At 39.4% G+C, this 15,078-nt stretch overlaps 1 protein-coding gene across 1 annotated transcript in view; it reads right to left on the bottom strand.

Annotated features, from left to right (window-relative positions):
- zbbx (zinc finger, B-box domain containing) overlaps positions 1-15,078 on the bottom strand; it is a 56,779-nt gene that overhangs the window by 18,666 nt on the left and 23,035 nt on the right. Inside the window, exons 8-13 of the mRNA XM_073495104.1 lie at positions 14,336-14,581; positions 12,404-12,629; positions 10,312-10,465; positions 5,796-5,896; positions 642-763; positions 422-480 (exon numbers count right to left, since the gene is read on the bottom strand). Coding sequence (XP_073351205.1) covers positions 422-480; positions 642-763; positions 5,796-5,896; positions 10,312-10,465; positions 12,404-12,629; positions 14,336-14,581 — 908 coding nt within the window. The remainder of the gene's footprint in view (positions 1-421; positions 481-641; positions 764-5,795; positions 5,897-10,311; positions 10,466-12,403; positions 12,630-14,335; positions 14,582-15,078) is intronic.

Raw genomic sequence — 15,078 nt, forward strand, 5'->3', positions numbered from 1 at the left:
TGCAGCCACTGATTAGGCTACACTAGTATCTCACACGCCTCTACTAGTACACTAGTTTCCAAAAACTCCAGAGTGCTGAAAACTGCAAAAGTCGAAAAAATAATTGAGAAAGATAGATGTAATCATTTACAAAATTCACAACATGTTCTTATCTCACAAAATCTTTTGTTTCAATAATCTTTGTTGGCGTTTAGCCTTTCAAAAACAAGTACATGTATTTATGATGCCAAAACTGACGAGTAACATTGACTAAAGAGGATCGATCTAATAAAAAATGGTGACCTGTTTAATCTGATGAATTACTTTCCCTTGCAGATGAAAAGCCTTGATCTCTCTTACAGTCTAGACACATGTAGCCAGTGAATGTGGTTCTGACGTCACAGTGCAGAATTGCCTCTTTTATTTTTTGATTGAGGCTCACTTTTTGTTGTTGTCTGACCTCTGCTCAGCAACAACATCTCCATCTACGTCTCTGTCTCTCTGTAGAAAACAAAAGAGAACACTGTCGTCACACATGGATGACAAAGAGAGCAAGAAATGGAAAGAAAGAATAAGCTGGTGTCTGTGAAGTGCATGTTTACTCTGTGTGTTCATGAAGGTGAAAGACTTTTGTTAAAATAAAATGCTTCAGTCATTTTTACCTCATCCAGGACTTCTATGGTGAGGCACGATTCAGATGTAGTAATCTCAGGCTCAGTCCTGCCGCTGCTGACAGGTACAGCAAACAATGACGCACAGTAGCGACGAAAATCCTCCTCCTGAGCTATAACATAATACACACACACAAATCAAAACAGGAAGAGAGAAAGGCAGTAATGAAATGTGTCAGGGCATTTATTTTGTTTGTTTGTATGTTTGTGTGGTTGGTTTTCGTGGCTGCTACGATTTGTTTTCCAGAATTAAATCCTTTTAGACTCAGAGAAATGATTTGAAGTCTAGGTTAATTTGTTCTTTACTGATACAATCATAGTTGATTCCAGAAATCATTCGACATTTGTAGGGACAGGCCTCATGAAGTACAAACTGGAATTGCCAATGATGGACACATAATGGAAGATCCACCTCCAAGCTGTCAGAGAGGTATGCACTGTTGCTTTTAATTAAAAAACGCCCAGGTAATTAGAGCCAGTCATTGTGATTGTTGATAACTGCATAAATCAAGTTCAATAGTTATTGTTTAAAGAAACACATCAAAAGAAAGATGAGTTCTTCTGAGTGTATTGTCAGGTGATTGTTTCCAGTACCTCTTATCACTTTTCTACCTGTGAAAAATGCCAGTGGACATGCTGTGATACTTGATACCGACAGGGAAATTTAATTCTCTTATACCCTCCTCCTCCTCCTCCTTCTCCTCCAGAGGACAGGGTCATACAGAGCTGCACACTGGGGTCTGTATTAATCTAATATGTTGTTTCAGCTGAAAGGTGTTGCCAACACAGCAGGGGATGACTACCCTGCCGCTCAAAGGACAGCAGACATGTGTGTCAATCTACAGTACATGTACTTCTATATGATTACTTGTGTGTATGTGTTGATATCAAACAAAATCAGAAGACAGTTTCAGCTCATATGGTTATTTATGCAGCTATCCATATGTAGAACAACATGCAGAAGCCCATAACGACCGTAGGTTAAATCTTTTTTTAATGCTGCTGTTGCAAGATTACGAAGCAATTATCATCTCGAGCCGTAAGTACTGTGCAGCAGAAATAGTCGTCTGTGGTTTTGTCTACGGGTAAAGATATGAGGCGACAAGATAAGTTATCCTGTCTTGTCTTTTTGGAAATATACATGTAGTAATTCAAAATTCATTAGGGCACTTGACTGCTTTCCATAGAGAAAAATATTTAGAATTAGAAACCTGCAAATTAACAACAAAACCTAACGTTGTCAGCATAATTTCAGGAAATCTTAAGAGGAATATTGCTTTGGTGCACATTGTCAACCCATATAACTTTGCTTGGTCACATTTAAAATAAAATTGAAATAAACAAAACAATAATAATGATCTGACATTAAAAAAAATTAAAACCAACTATATGAAACTATAGAAATTTAAAAAATCTCTTCTTTAGATCTTCTTATGGCCTTTTTCTCGAGCTTTCAACCGCATCTCACAGTCTTTAACAGTTGATCAAAGTAAGATATCAAAACGAAATTTTAAAAAACAGAGCAATAAATTGTAAAAAAAAAAACAAAAAAAAAAACACTTTGACTTGGATGTTAAATATGTAACTTCTGGCATTAAGGGGCTCTCTTTCAAAATAAATCAAACGTTGTTTGCAGAGTGTTGCATAGAGGGGCGGGCTGAATGTGGGGCAAGAACCACTGCTCAGCTGCTTAAAGCTGGCTAGAGATTTTGGATTAGAAACAGACCAAAAGAATAAACAACTAGAGTCACTTCGGACTCTGCTCTGATCTGGAACCGTTTGCCGATGGGAGGAGGGCTCAGAGATTACTTTTGAACTCTTGGGATTAAAAAGTGTATTTATCTTTACTCTTGTTTATCAACCTGAGTGAAGCGGCGCTGACCTCCGTTTTCGGGTGTTTATGTTCTGTAATGTTGACTGGCGGCTGGAGCTTGTGGGAAAATGTACTTTACTTCAAGGACAACGTTACAGAGAAGACAGAAGAAAAGAAGACAGAGAAGCAGAGTCTCTGGTGAGCACCAGAATTCACCAACAGTTGCCCTGAAGTTAACTACACAGACATACACACCCTCGGTGTGCCATTGCTCACTAATGATAGCTTACATAGTGTACAGTAAAGTAAGATGGCTGTTTGAGGCAGAAAAACACTGCATGAGTAACACAAATAAACACTAAAATGCTCCTGCAGTCAAACTCGCTTCACTGTTGATGTATACACCATTAAAGAACCACCACTGCTGATGACAATATACTGTATCTGACATGACTCAGGCACAACTGTTCACAGATGAGGTAATGTTTCAAGTTTTACTCACCTTAAATTTAGTTTAATTTGTGACTTCCCCATCCCGGAAGTAGTGGCTGTGACCTAATGAAACGCACCATTACCTTTAGTAAACTTGTGGATTTCTCTAGGTTTGAACATTGTTGGAAACATTTAGGATAATGTAGGTGCAACTCATCAAAATATATAACAAAGGTCTAGTCGTATTTTGACATTTTGATGCCAAATTAATACATATTATTTCTATATTATAGAAATATGAATACATATGAATGAATATTATTATTCATATTAAGTCTTTGTCTTTCTGTCGTTGTTACCCGTCTGTGCCGCCTCCTTATCTTTCTCCTGCTCTCTCTCATACTAACAATCCTTCTATCACATCACCACATGGGTCTGACAGCTCAGGAAAATGAGAATTTAAAACAAGGGGGAGCTCCCCACATGATGCCAGAAATGCCTTTTATTATTCATGGACACACACATATCCCACCCTTTCATATTCAAAGAGGAGGAGGAACTCTGCACCTCACCTGTTGTAATTGGCATGTGCTAGAAAAGTTTGAAGCAGGTGGAAGGAATAGTTTATCAGCTGCTGAACAGCGCTACATTTCCCAAAGACACTTCTGTCTTCCTCACATCTGCATATCACTGAAACAATGGAATATCAATTATTAAAGCAATGAGCAGACAGAAATGAAATTCATGACGTGAAATTACTGTGTTTTCAGGAGACAATGATGGGTATATTTTAAGAGCTGAAGTAAAATACCCATTTTAACTATGAATGGCTTGAGAGAGATGAGCGTGAGCAATGACTAGTGTTTCTCTCTAACTTGCTTCAAGCATATGGTACAAGTTTTGAGTAAAGTTGCCTAGTTTACTTTTTCTCCAAAGATGTGTGCAGATCTGCCAGTTTGCCTTTATGGGGAATCCTTAACTTAAAAACAAAATAGAGTTCACATATATACAAATCTGTCCATTAAATTGTGTGTAACTATATGTGTATGTAATAGGTGTGGGCAATCTGGGAAAAAATAAAATCAACTGCAATCACAATCCACAATCGAAATTGGTGATCTTCTTTCTCAATTTTTAAATGCCCTGTAGACTACAGCTAGACTTGAAATAGCATATGAAATTCTCCACTGCACTATTAAAACACAATATTGAATTAAGAATGGGAAATTTGTATAATGATTGGGGTATGAAAGGGGTATCCTCGAAAGGTCGTTCACAAGCAAGGATGGGACGACTGATACATCCCCCCATACCCTTACAAAAAGCATAACAAAGGTGTACCATACTCTCATATCAAATTGTCAACTTTCTGGGTTAATGAAAATTTGCAACAAAAGTAACCGGGCCATGGGATAGTGAAGGTTAAGAGACACTCCTTTCTCAAGAGCAGAGCATTTTCCACTAAATATAACTATATAACGACTTGCAACAAATGTTCTAATCCTCTAAAATAAATGGCGGAAATTTCAGCCTTCAGTCTTTTAATGACCAAGATCTGACCAAAACAGTCTCTTAATGGCTTTCCCACCATCATTAAGTATCTGGAAGTTATTATTAAATTTTCTGTTTTGTCGAGCAACAAACAACAAATCCATTTAAAGTTTGGTGTTTTGTCCTTATTCAAAACAAATGTTTTGTTTGAGGTCATTGTTCGCCAAAAGCTTGTTTCACGAATCAACCAAAAAGTGGGAAGAGTGATTTGTATGTTTGGAATGGGATTTATAAAAGTGCAACCAGTGATCAAATGGCTGGCATTATTAAAGATGCTGGGGCAGGGAGAATAAGAAGTGAAAAACTACAAAGCTGCCCATCCATAAAAGTTTTAATACTGAGGAGACAGGAGCTGTTTAAGGCTGTATAGTGTTACTTTTTAGATTGTTGGTAACGCATCTCTGATTTATTAGATCTGGCAAGTGGAGAGCTACAACAGATATTGTTAATTTATAATATGCACCATAGTCCTTTAAGGGCACTCCAGTTACTGAGAAATATTAGTCAAAACTCTGTCCATTTGGTTGCATTGCCACATCTTAACCATGTCTTTAAGGAGCACAGCGAACCATTTTGACCTCGTGGATTTTCAAAGAAACAACTATTTGAGATGGACAGCTATGGGGAAGGGGGCAAGCAAGGACTTGCAGATCCTAACAAGGTCGAGATTGGAGTGAATCTTGATTGATGTGATGAGAGGCAGTTGACAGCCCCAGGGTCCAGAGGTTTGGAAGGGGAGAGATAACCGTAGTCTACCCGTCTCCTGACAGCCTCGGCTGGGGGCCAGACAGCCAGGACACTCCCCTGACTGATGAGCTCCAGGCCTCGAGCTTCAGACTTACAGGCCAACCCCCACCCACCCCCCTCGCCCTGGCCCCATTCCTTACCCAGGCAGAGTGCAACCTGTCAGGCATGAGCCCGCCTCTAACGGCCCTCTGCCCACACAATCACAGGCAGTGATTACCCGTCACACCACCACGGATGGATGAGTGGGCAGGCACTGATACGTCTGACCCGCTGAGAGGGAGAGGTTTTTTACTTTACAAGCGTGTGTTTATGTGAGTGTGTGTGTGTGTGTGTGTGTGGTGTGTGTGTGTGTGTGCGTGTGTGAGAGAGTGTGTGCATGCGGTGCAGGTTATCTGTCAAACTATTCCGTCCTTAGCTGCATCTTTGCTCAGTCTGAGAGCCTGTTTGAGTATGTACATCAGTAAAATTGTGCACACAACTGTCATACTGGCGGTATGTCAACATCCTATTTTAGTGTCAAAGGGTGCTCATGGACATAGAGACGTGTGTGTGTGTGTGTGTGTGTGTGTGTGTGTGTGTGTGTGTGTGTGCATATGTGTTACCTGTTAGGCTGCTAACAGTGTCCTCCTCTGGGTTTTTGTTAAGTAGTGAGTTTAAATCTGCACCAAAGGCCAACAGGGGATGATACGTTTCGATCGGTGTTCTGCAAACGAAACAACAAACGAGAAAAATTAATTTATACAGTACATTTATATATATATATGTATATATATATATATATATATATATATATATAATATATATATATATATATATATATATATATATATATATATATAGATATATACATATATATATACATATACATATATACATATATATATATATATATATATATATATATATATTATATATATATATATATATAAAGTTTTGGGTTTTATTCTCTTATCTGATCAATCCACTGTAGCCCCACCTAAACAGCACACACATGTGTCCTTCACGCTGTCCCTATTTCACCCCCTTACCTTTATTCATTCGGTCAAATCTGGCCAAAGCGCAAGGCCAGTGAGAGAGACTCTGTGAGAAGCTCCAGGCTGCCCATAAGGGCTGACTAGGGAAGTTACTTGTAGTTTATATCTTTTCCTCTTACTTAATCCATTTCCTCAAACCTGGCCATGTTTATCTTTTCTCTGTCTATTTAATGTACTCTGAGGGTTATATTTAATCCTGTCCCTCACATCCCATTTCCTATCCCTTTGCTCCATCCGTCCATCTCTTTTCTCCCTGCATACAGTACTTTACATGCAGTAGCCTTGCTAGCCTTAGGCTGTTTGCATTTAGGCTTTTGTAGGGAAAAAAAATCATATTGCTCCTCCTGGTGTCCTCTGGTCTTGCATTTTCAAGTTACTCTGGAGATACACGATTGAATCCATCCTATCACAGAATATATGTTATACATAATATTGAATTAGACAGAAAAACAAGATGGAGCGCAGAGTAAAAATACCTTTAATCAACTGAACATGATTTAAGAATCCACAGCGCTCAAAACCAACCCTGAAGAAGTGTTTTTGAGGAAGGATTTTGAATCACTACCGCATGACCCTATACCCTGTAAGGAAGGGCTAGGAGAGTTTCCCTAGAGTAAAATTTATTTTAAATCTCTCTGAAATGGACAAAGTGAGATACAGTATAACTAACTAGATTCTAGACAAATAATAGAACTGTAGTTTTGCATGAATGGGAGTTGCTACACTGCTAAGTGATGTATAATGCATGCTTTCTCAGCTTGTCAGTTTTATTGATGATACAAACAATATTTCAGTTCATTTAATCATTATCTAAGCAACTCTCAGACTAATGGAAATACCCTTGTTTGATGCCCCTACAATAAAGCAAAAGCAAGAGGGATTTGGCAGAGATGAGCCCTTCAGTAGGACCATCATTGCTGCTATATTTGCCCAGCGGACAGAGGGTAAGTTCAATCAAATCTGACATTTGTGCCAAAAGTGCTTCATGGAAGTCACCACATCTATCAGAGGCAATATTTTCACCATTACTCCAACTATTCAAGATTCTATTTATGTACTCAAAGCTAAAACTCTACTTTACTCTGACTAAGTGACTCTGTGGTGCAGGTCAAATTAACTGCTTCAGATCAGGCAGAGATGTCTGTACTTATAACACAATAGAGAGTTGCAGGGATGACACACCCTGGTTCGCTTGACAAAAAACCTGGGTTTTTCAAATGGATTTGCGATTTTTGCAGAAAATAAGCTCTGTGGCAAACAAAAGTTTATATTAACATGCATGCGTTGTTCAGCACTTCACTAATGAACAACACTCTTGGGACTTTTAAAGCTTCCTACTACACTATACTATACACACTTTACTATAAATTGATCAATCAACAACTTGGGAAGTTTGAGTTAGGATAGTTTGCGAGTGAAGTCCAAAACCTAAAAAACCTTTGGTTAACAACAGAACTCAATTGAGGCATCTAACCCAACAACCATCCAAAAAAATCCACATTACAGTCAAACGAGATTAAAAAACATTCCACTGGACTTACATTTTGTTATTAGAGTTGTTTAGAGGAAGTCTGGCATTGATGTGTGCTGAAGCGTAATATTTCTTAATGTTTCAATTTGTTCTCTTTTTCACCAATGTAATGGCTCTGCCTTTATTCCTTTCTTACACAGACATGGAGAAACATGATCATATTATTGGAGCCATGTTCACCAAACAAATAATGGCTCTATGGCTTTTTTAAAATATGCGTGTTTTGTGCAGGCCAAGCCACAGGCAGGTGTCTTTTTGTGTGTAGGCCTAACATGTTGGCTCCCAGATTTGTTATTTTCTACTTCAAGAAAGCTGTTTTTATTGATCTAAAAGTAAGTATATATGCCTTGTAGATGACCTATACTTTGAAGTGATTTCAAAAGTAATCATGTCTTTTTCCTTCGACAACAAATAACTAAATTATATATCATTTCATTGAGCCAAGGTTGGGTTTTTAAATTTGTCAGTACAAAGTCTGACGCAGTCAGGTCAGGTCTTACAGATGCAGGCAGGGGCTAGTTCAGATCTCAATTCTATTCCTGTGCAGACTTTTATTTCAGGGTTCAGTGCCTTGATCACAGATACTTTGACTCTGGCAGTTGATGGAAAGGCGAGCATTCACTTACCCCACCCACACTGCCCAGCCAGCTCAGGAAATCAGATTGATGCCCCCCGTGGTCGCAAGCTTTCTTTCTGTAACCTGCAGGCTATCCACAAATCTAACAAGGTGATAGAGTTTATGACTCTAATATAGCTGAACACTTTTAGCAAATTCTTTAAAACTCTTTCCTCCTGCATGCTCCCTCCTTCCTTCACTCTCTTTTCCATTATTACAAAAGCTTGTTAAAATTCAGCCTCCCACTCTTTCTTTCTGCAAGCCAGCCAGTCTCTCTGTCTCTCCATTAAGCTCTGCCACCATCACCGCTGCAGGCTTATTGCACTCTAGATTGGCTCTCTAGTCTATTCCACAGTTAAAGGCTGCTACAGCTGGGGACTTGCTCACTACCTGAGCATTCCAGCTCAGACAGTCAGCGAGCCTAAAACTGCACTCTGCTCTCCTTTCCTCTGGCCTGCTCTCCAGTGGGCTACTCAGCCCAAAAGGAGCCGCTTAAATAAAGGGCTATAATAATGGGACCTGCTGAAGCCCGGCCCTCAGGCAGTCTACTGCACAATAAGTGCTGAGAAACTGCTTTGTACACTGGTGGCTTATGTAGGTTGACTAGAGAGAGTCAGGAGAGGCATGCAAGATAAGGTGTGCGTGATGGGAAAATTTTGTTTGCACACATGAGTGTATTTGTGTCCTTGTAATGGAAGTGGCAAAAAAGATGTGTTCCCAGTTGTACAGTTAGAGACCTCAACCAATCACTATGTGACACTTGTTTGTTAAAGGGTTCGCATGTATACTATAATTATCTGATGTCCATGGACACTTGGAGACAAAAAAGTGAGGGGAAAAAAATGACACAGTGATGCAATATTTAAAAATTATACACAAGAAACATATAAAAAATAAAAAAGTAAAACACAAAAAAATCTCATGTAGTCTACAGTCTTAAAATTTGAACACTATGACAGAGCACTGCACTACATACATGTAACTTAACAATCTATGCCTGACATGAGATCATCTGCATTGTTTATGAAATGGAAATGGATGGAGGTTTGGGTCTCTCTGCTTGTCTCCCTTAAAAAAAGAGATCATTGATCTCAACAGGACCAACCTAAAATTCACAATAAATTTAGGGAAAATGTATCTGTTGCTATGACCCACAACATGCTAACAATTACACCTAATTAACCACACCTGTTCAGAACTCTAGCTCCTGGCTCATTTGTCATATTGAGTCAAATGGAAAGACTTCATGTGTAATATCCACTGCACTCCTCAACAATACATCACAGTCGGAACTTGCCATTCTCTATAGAACTCACTCAACTTCAGTCTGACTAATGCATGAATACAGTAAGTCCATTACCTCTAAGCCCTCAAAGAAAAAGAAGTCCATACTAGAAGACTTGGAAATGATCCCATTTTATGAAGAAGCAATTGCAACTGCTTAGAAACATCAGCTGGCACCAGGAGAGGAACAGGAGGAAATCAAGGTAATAAAGGGAGCAGGGAGACACTGAGAGGTTACATAATTTCCCCCCACAGGGATCAGTAAAGTATTTCTGATTCTAATTCTGAGTTGTTCATGACATTTTCCTAAAATATTAATTAATGTTATCTGTTTATGAGTAGACACGGCCTGAATCGATCCCGTTTAGATACTTTGTTGTCAGTGCATATTCCATACTGAGTACTACTTGTATGTAGTGGAAAAAGTGAGATAATCATCATGTACATTGCTCATTATTAAGGAATAGTGTAAAGGTGCAAATGCAAGTTAGCTATGTTTTATAAAGCATGATTTTGAAAGAGAAAAAAAGATTAGCGGTCAGGCATAATGAAGATGGGAGAAGCACAGCTTTTCATGGAGCCTACTGCCACTACATGATTTAGAATATATGTGTGGTACATGCACTCTGTTTTCTGTTCGTCTGTGTGTGTACCTGCGGTGCTTCTTGAGAAGCAATCTGTCCAAGTAGGTAAGGCTGTTTTCTGTGAACTCCACCCTGACAGGTACCCTCCCTTCTCCACCTCCTCTTCCTCGTCTTTCAGCTCTTCTGTCTGAAGCGAGGTCAGCCTGGGTCGCCATAGCTGACACTGATACGGGGGAAATATGGGGAGGGGAGATCACACAAAAATAAAGTTAAGGTAAGACAGTGAGGAGGAGGAAAACATAGCCGAAAGGAAAGAGTCAGACAAAGGAAAAGAAAAGGAGCAGGAAAACATTATTGCCAGCTTCTCAACACCTTCCTCAAAACACCTCCCTCAAGAAGTGAGAAAACACCTTGTCACCACACCAACAGTGCCAAAACACAAACAGACAGGAGAGAGCCCCCTGGGAATAAGAAAAAGATGTACACAGTACAAGAGATACATAGTAAGTGCATTATAGAAAGGGAACGATGGCTGTAAGAAAGAGAAATGTTATGATTGTACTCCAGACACTTTGGCAGTCCACAGTGGTGGCTTTAAATTGGGCCTGGGTGCCATTGGCTTGACAGAAATAATTAGGGCTGGAGGGGCTAGCAGCAATTTGCAGAGCAGAGCGAAGGGAGAGAGGAGCAGAGTCTGTCCAAGCAGTAAAGCAGAGAAAATAGGAGGCCTAATAAAAAGCACAAACACCTAGACACAAACACACACAACCTGGAATGATAGCACTAATAATACACACCCACATCAACCTGGACACACAAACACTGTTGCACATGCGCACGTGTAGAAACACAGTATGTTTGAAAAGGCATAAAAATTGCCTGACGCAGTGGAGCTTGTACACATTCGCATGCACACAGCTGAGGCGATTAGTGCTGTGGTGTGGAGTAGGGCCACCCCAAACACTCTTCTCATTATCTCAATATGCAACACCCATGGATTACCCTCCTACTGCAGTGGTAAGCACTTTCTATAAGGCCCTAACAGATCATTGCACAGACAGGGAGAGGGGGAGCTGGAAAGCTGAGGAATTGGTGAAAATGGAAGGCAAGGAGGAGAACGGGAGAGAAAAAGACCTATGGTGAGAGAGATGTAGTGAAAGAAGTACTACTGTAAATACATATAATACACAAGTTTGAGTTACCTGCACTTGACATGATTAGGGAATTGTCTAAACTGATAGTCATAGTTACAGTACTTTGTAGAATTAGTTTTTACCTGCAAAACAAAAGAAATGCTGCTAAATATGAAACTCTATATATACATGGAGAATTAGATTAAGCAGCACTTGGACAATCTACAACTTACCATACCAGGTGTGCAAAACATCTTAATGGGACCACTCTTCAGAATAAGTACTGCATTTTGCTTCTTTCTTTTTTTTTCACTTAAAGTTCCACCTAGGATGTAACGATATACCGAATTCTGCGATTCTCCCGGTCCTCTGCTGCTACTATCAGGGTCACTCATTCTCCGGAGCAGCTCTTCGCTGCAAGAGTGTCTCTAGGCTCATTAGGTCGAGCTTTTTCTTTGTTTGTTTTTTTAATATTGTGATAAATATCGTATCGTGGACTATTTATTGTGATGATATCGCACCGAGAGTTTTTGGTATTGTTGCATCCCTAAGTTCCACTAATCAATATTTTATACTACTAATTGATTAAACAACTATGTGTACTAAGTTATCACCCATATCTGCCTCTTCAGAGCTTTCCAGCCTGGTAAGAGATTGACAAGAGTAGAAGATGAATATTGGACTGACTCATTTTTTATTATTGTGTTGCATTGGACTAGACTGCACAGGTGCTCAGAAAAGTCGACCACTAATAAAGAGAGAGAGAGGGGTGGAGTGAGAGACAAAGAGGGTGAAAAGAGATGTCAATGAGAAAAAGTAATATGGATATAAAAGACAGGGCTCATAACCTCATCATTCTCATCCAAAATACTGGTTACATTTATATGTAGTGGCACTGTGGATGTTTGTCGACAAAAGGATTAAACCTGGTTCCTCCAACTGATGGGTGGTCTTTCTAGCCATTAGGTCATCCTGCTATTTGTGTATGTATATGTCTGTGTGCCTGCAACCATGTCTATGTAGTTCACCTGGTAGGACAGGTATCCACATTGCCTCCTCACTCATGGGTTCCCCTGCTTCATCACTCTTCTCTACTCTCCACTGTCTGAGAGCCTCCTGGAAAGATCTCGCAGACTCTTCCTCATTGTACTCTCCTCTGAGAAGATCAGTGGGAACTCCTCTTTCATCGTCCCTGTTCAGCCCCTCTTCAGTCATTTCTACCTTTTTTTCCTTTCCTTGATTCACAGCCAACACCTGCAACAAAACAAATATCTCCTGATTTAAGTTAAAGTAATGGATGGCCAAGATCCACTGTAAGGCGAAGAACCTTCCCTGCTGTATATCTACATCATTACTAAAGGTAAGCGATACCATGAATCAAATGCTGGCCAGAAAAATTGTGTTTTCTGCAAACAGAGAAACATCTCATTTGTATTACTGTGTGCATTACTGAATATGCATTGGTTGATGAGTGCAAAATAACGTAAAGGGCAAATAATGAGATTTTCAACGCTGCTGGCACACTATAGTCTCTTGATTCTGCAGACAAAGACAAGGACAAACATGTCCCTAAAGTTTGCCCACATGCAAGCTGTATTCACATTGTGAGGAAATCATATCAAATGAGGTGAAGGTGCTCAATGCTTTGTAATTCTTAAGAATGGGGGTCTATTTTTCAGAATAGTTTAATACATTAAATCCATAAGTTTCATGCTGAACAAATAAAACATCAGTTGGCATTTGGCAGCAGTTGAATTTTCTCATGTCAAGCTTCAGGAAATCACGGTGAAAAGATTAACACAGTCTGCTCAAAACACGACTATACAGCATAACTTTTAAACCTTAGATCCACAGGGATGAGACAGGTAGACAGTTTCTCCTCCTGGGCCCTCCTTTATAATATATGAGAAGTTTTCTTTAAACTTTCAAATGTTAAATGGGAAATTGTGTGCAATGTAGACCCATTAATATATATGAAGAAAATCTCAAGAATCTTGAGCGGTAAACTGTACAGTGAGTTAATATTTCTACATACTCAGCCTGTTAACACTAATGATCAGGATTTAAAACGTATTCATTTTTCAGGTTGGTGGCATTTTGATAGGTCTTCGCTCTAACTGAGGACTGGACATATAAGGTAAACACTAGATTGATATATACAGTATACCGATCTTCTCAGTACCTTCTGACCCCAGCTGTTTGAAATGACTGCTGTGTGAATAAGGTCAACTGAGCTCTGTGGTGTAAAGAGACTGAAATGTCAATCTAACTGTTTTTGCCAGACTTAGACTGTTGGGGGGTATTTTTTAGTCGAAAGGTACAAGCAGTTCAAAAGCCTGCCTGTAGATACAGCCTGTGGATATGGCGTCAATTAGGTTTTTGTTTGAAGTCTTTTCAATTGACTCACAGGGTGCAGAGGTAAAGCACACACAGTGCACAGGCTTGTTTGACATGTTTCTGCTGTTTTGTCGCAGCAAGGGAACTACATATGGAGAGAAATTTCACTCATGGGTCGATAACCATTTGGGAAAAATTACACCTATTTTTACAAAGCAATTGCCGGTAAAAGTAAAGCACATATTTTTATGGAATCTCCTAAAAGTTTTGTAAAAAACAAAAACTTAACTGTTACACGGGAGCAAAATCAGTGAAGGGCTCGTCGTGCTGGTTCCTACAATGTTGTGTCATGTATTAAGTTATAGTAGGTGTATGGATGTGCCTGTATATTTTGTATGTATGTTGCTTGTAAGTTGAAGAACTGTGTGTATAAATACAGTACATACACAATTTATGTAAATGTATCTCCTTGCAATTGTATTTTTTCATCCTCAACTCAGCCCTTGATCACATACAGTATACAGTATGTGTATTTCTGTAACATTGTGTCTGCGTGCATGCGTGTGTGCGTGCGTGTGTGTGTGTGCGACTAAATAAGTAACAGTAACAAAATTACCACCTACCTGGCTGGGATAAAGGTGCAACTGCATAGGTTTTGCCACAGCCTCTGTTCCTTCTTCTGGCCTCCCATCTCCTTGTCTGGTAGTTGCATTGGACTTGATGGTGTGACTGGGACTGGGACTGGGTTTGGAACTGGAACTGGAACTGGGATTAAGGCTTGTAAAGGTACCGGGATCGGGGCTAGGATCAATCTGTTTCTGAAAGCAGTTGACAACATCTCGAGAGCTCACATGGGTCTGTAGGTCTGTCTGTAAAAGGAGGCCATAGTGTATGAGATATACATTTTATTATGTTGCATCAACATTATTGTTACTGAACAAAATGGTGGCAGCTGGCACCTGAGAGAGATATCACACATTTTGTATAAAAAACAAAATAATAAAGCAGGGAAATTACCCGAATCAGAATCAAATGAGAAAATATTTGTATATGTTTGCGTTTTAAGTTTAAGAGGTTGAAATTATTAAGCTTATTCCTCTGAAATGTTTCATCACATACATCAGGTACTTATAGGATTGCTCAACCCCCTGTTGAATGTTTACTAGAAGAAGAACCTGTTCTATCCGTCTATCAGTAAAAATAGTCTTATTTTTTTCGTTTCGGAGAGGCAATGTTGTGCTTTCTGAGAAAAATATAGCCCCAAGACTGAAAAAGTACACTTTTCATCAGCATTGTTGTTGTTGTCCCCACTGTCTACAACTTGTGATCAACAACAACAACAGTGCATCAGAACTGTCGAACTGCA

Source organism: Pagrus major, chromosome 2 (assembly GCF_040436345.1).
Source record: "Pagrus major chromosome 2, Pma_NU_1.0".
In the NCBI taxonomy this organism is placed as follows: Eukaryota; Metazoa; Chordata; class Actinopteri; order Spariformes; family Sparidae; genus Pagrus; species Pagrus major.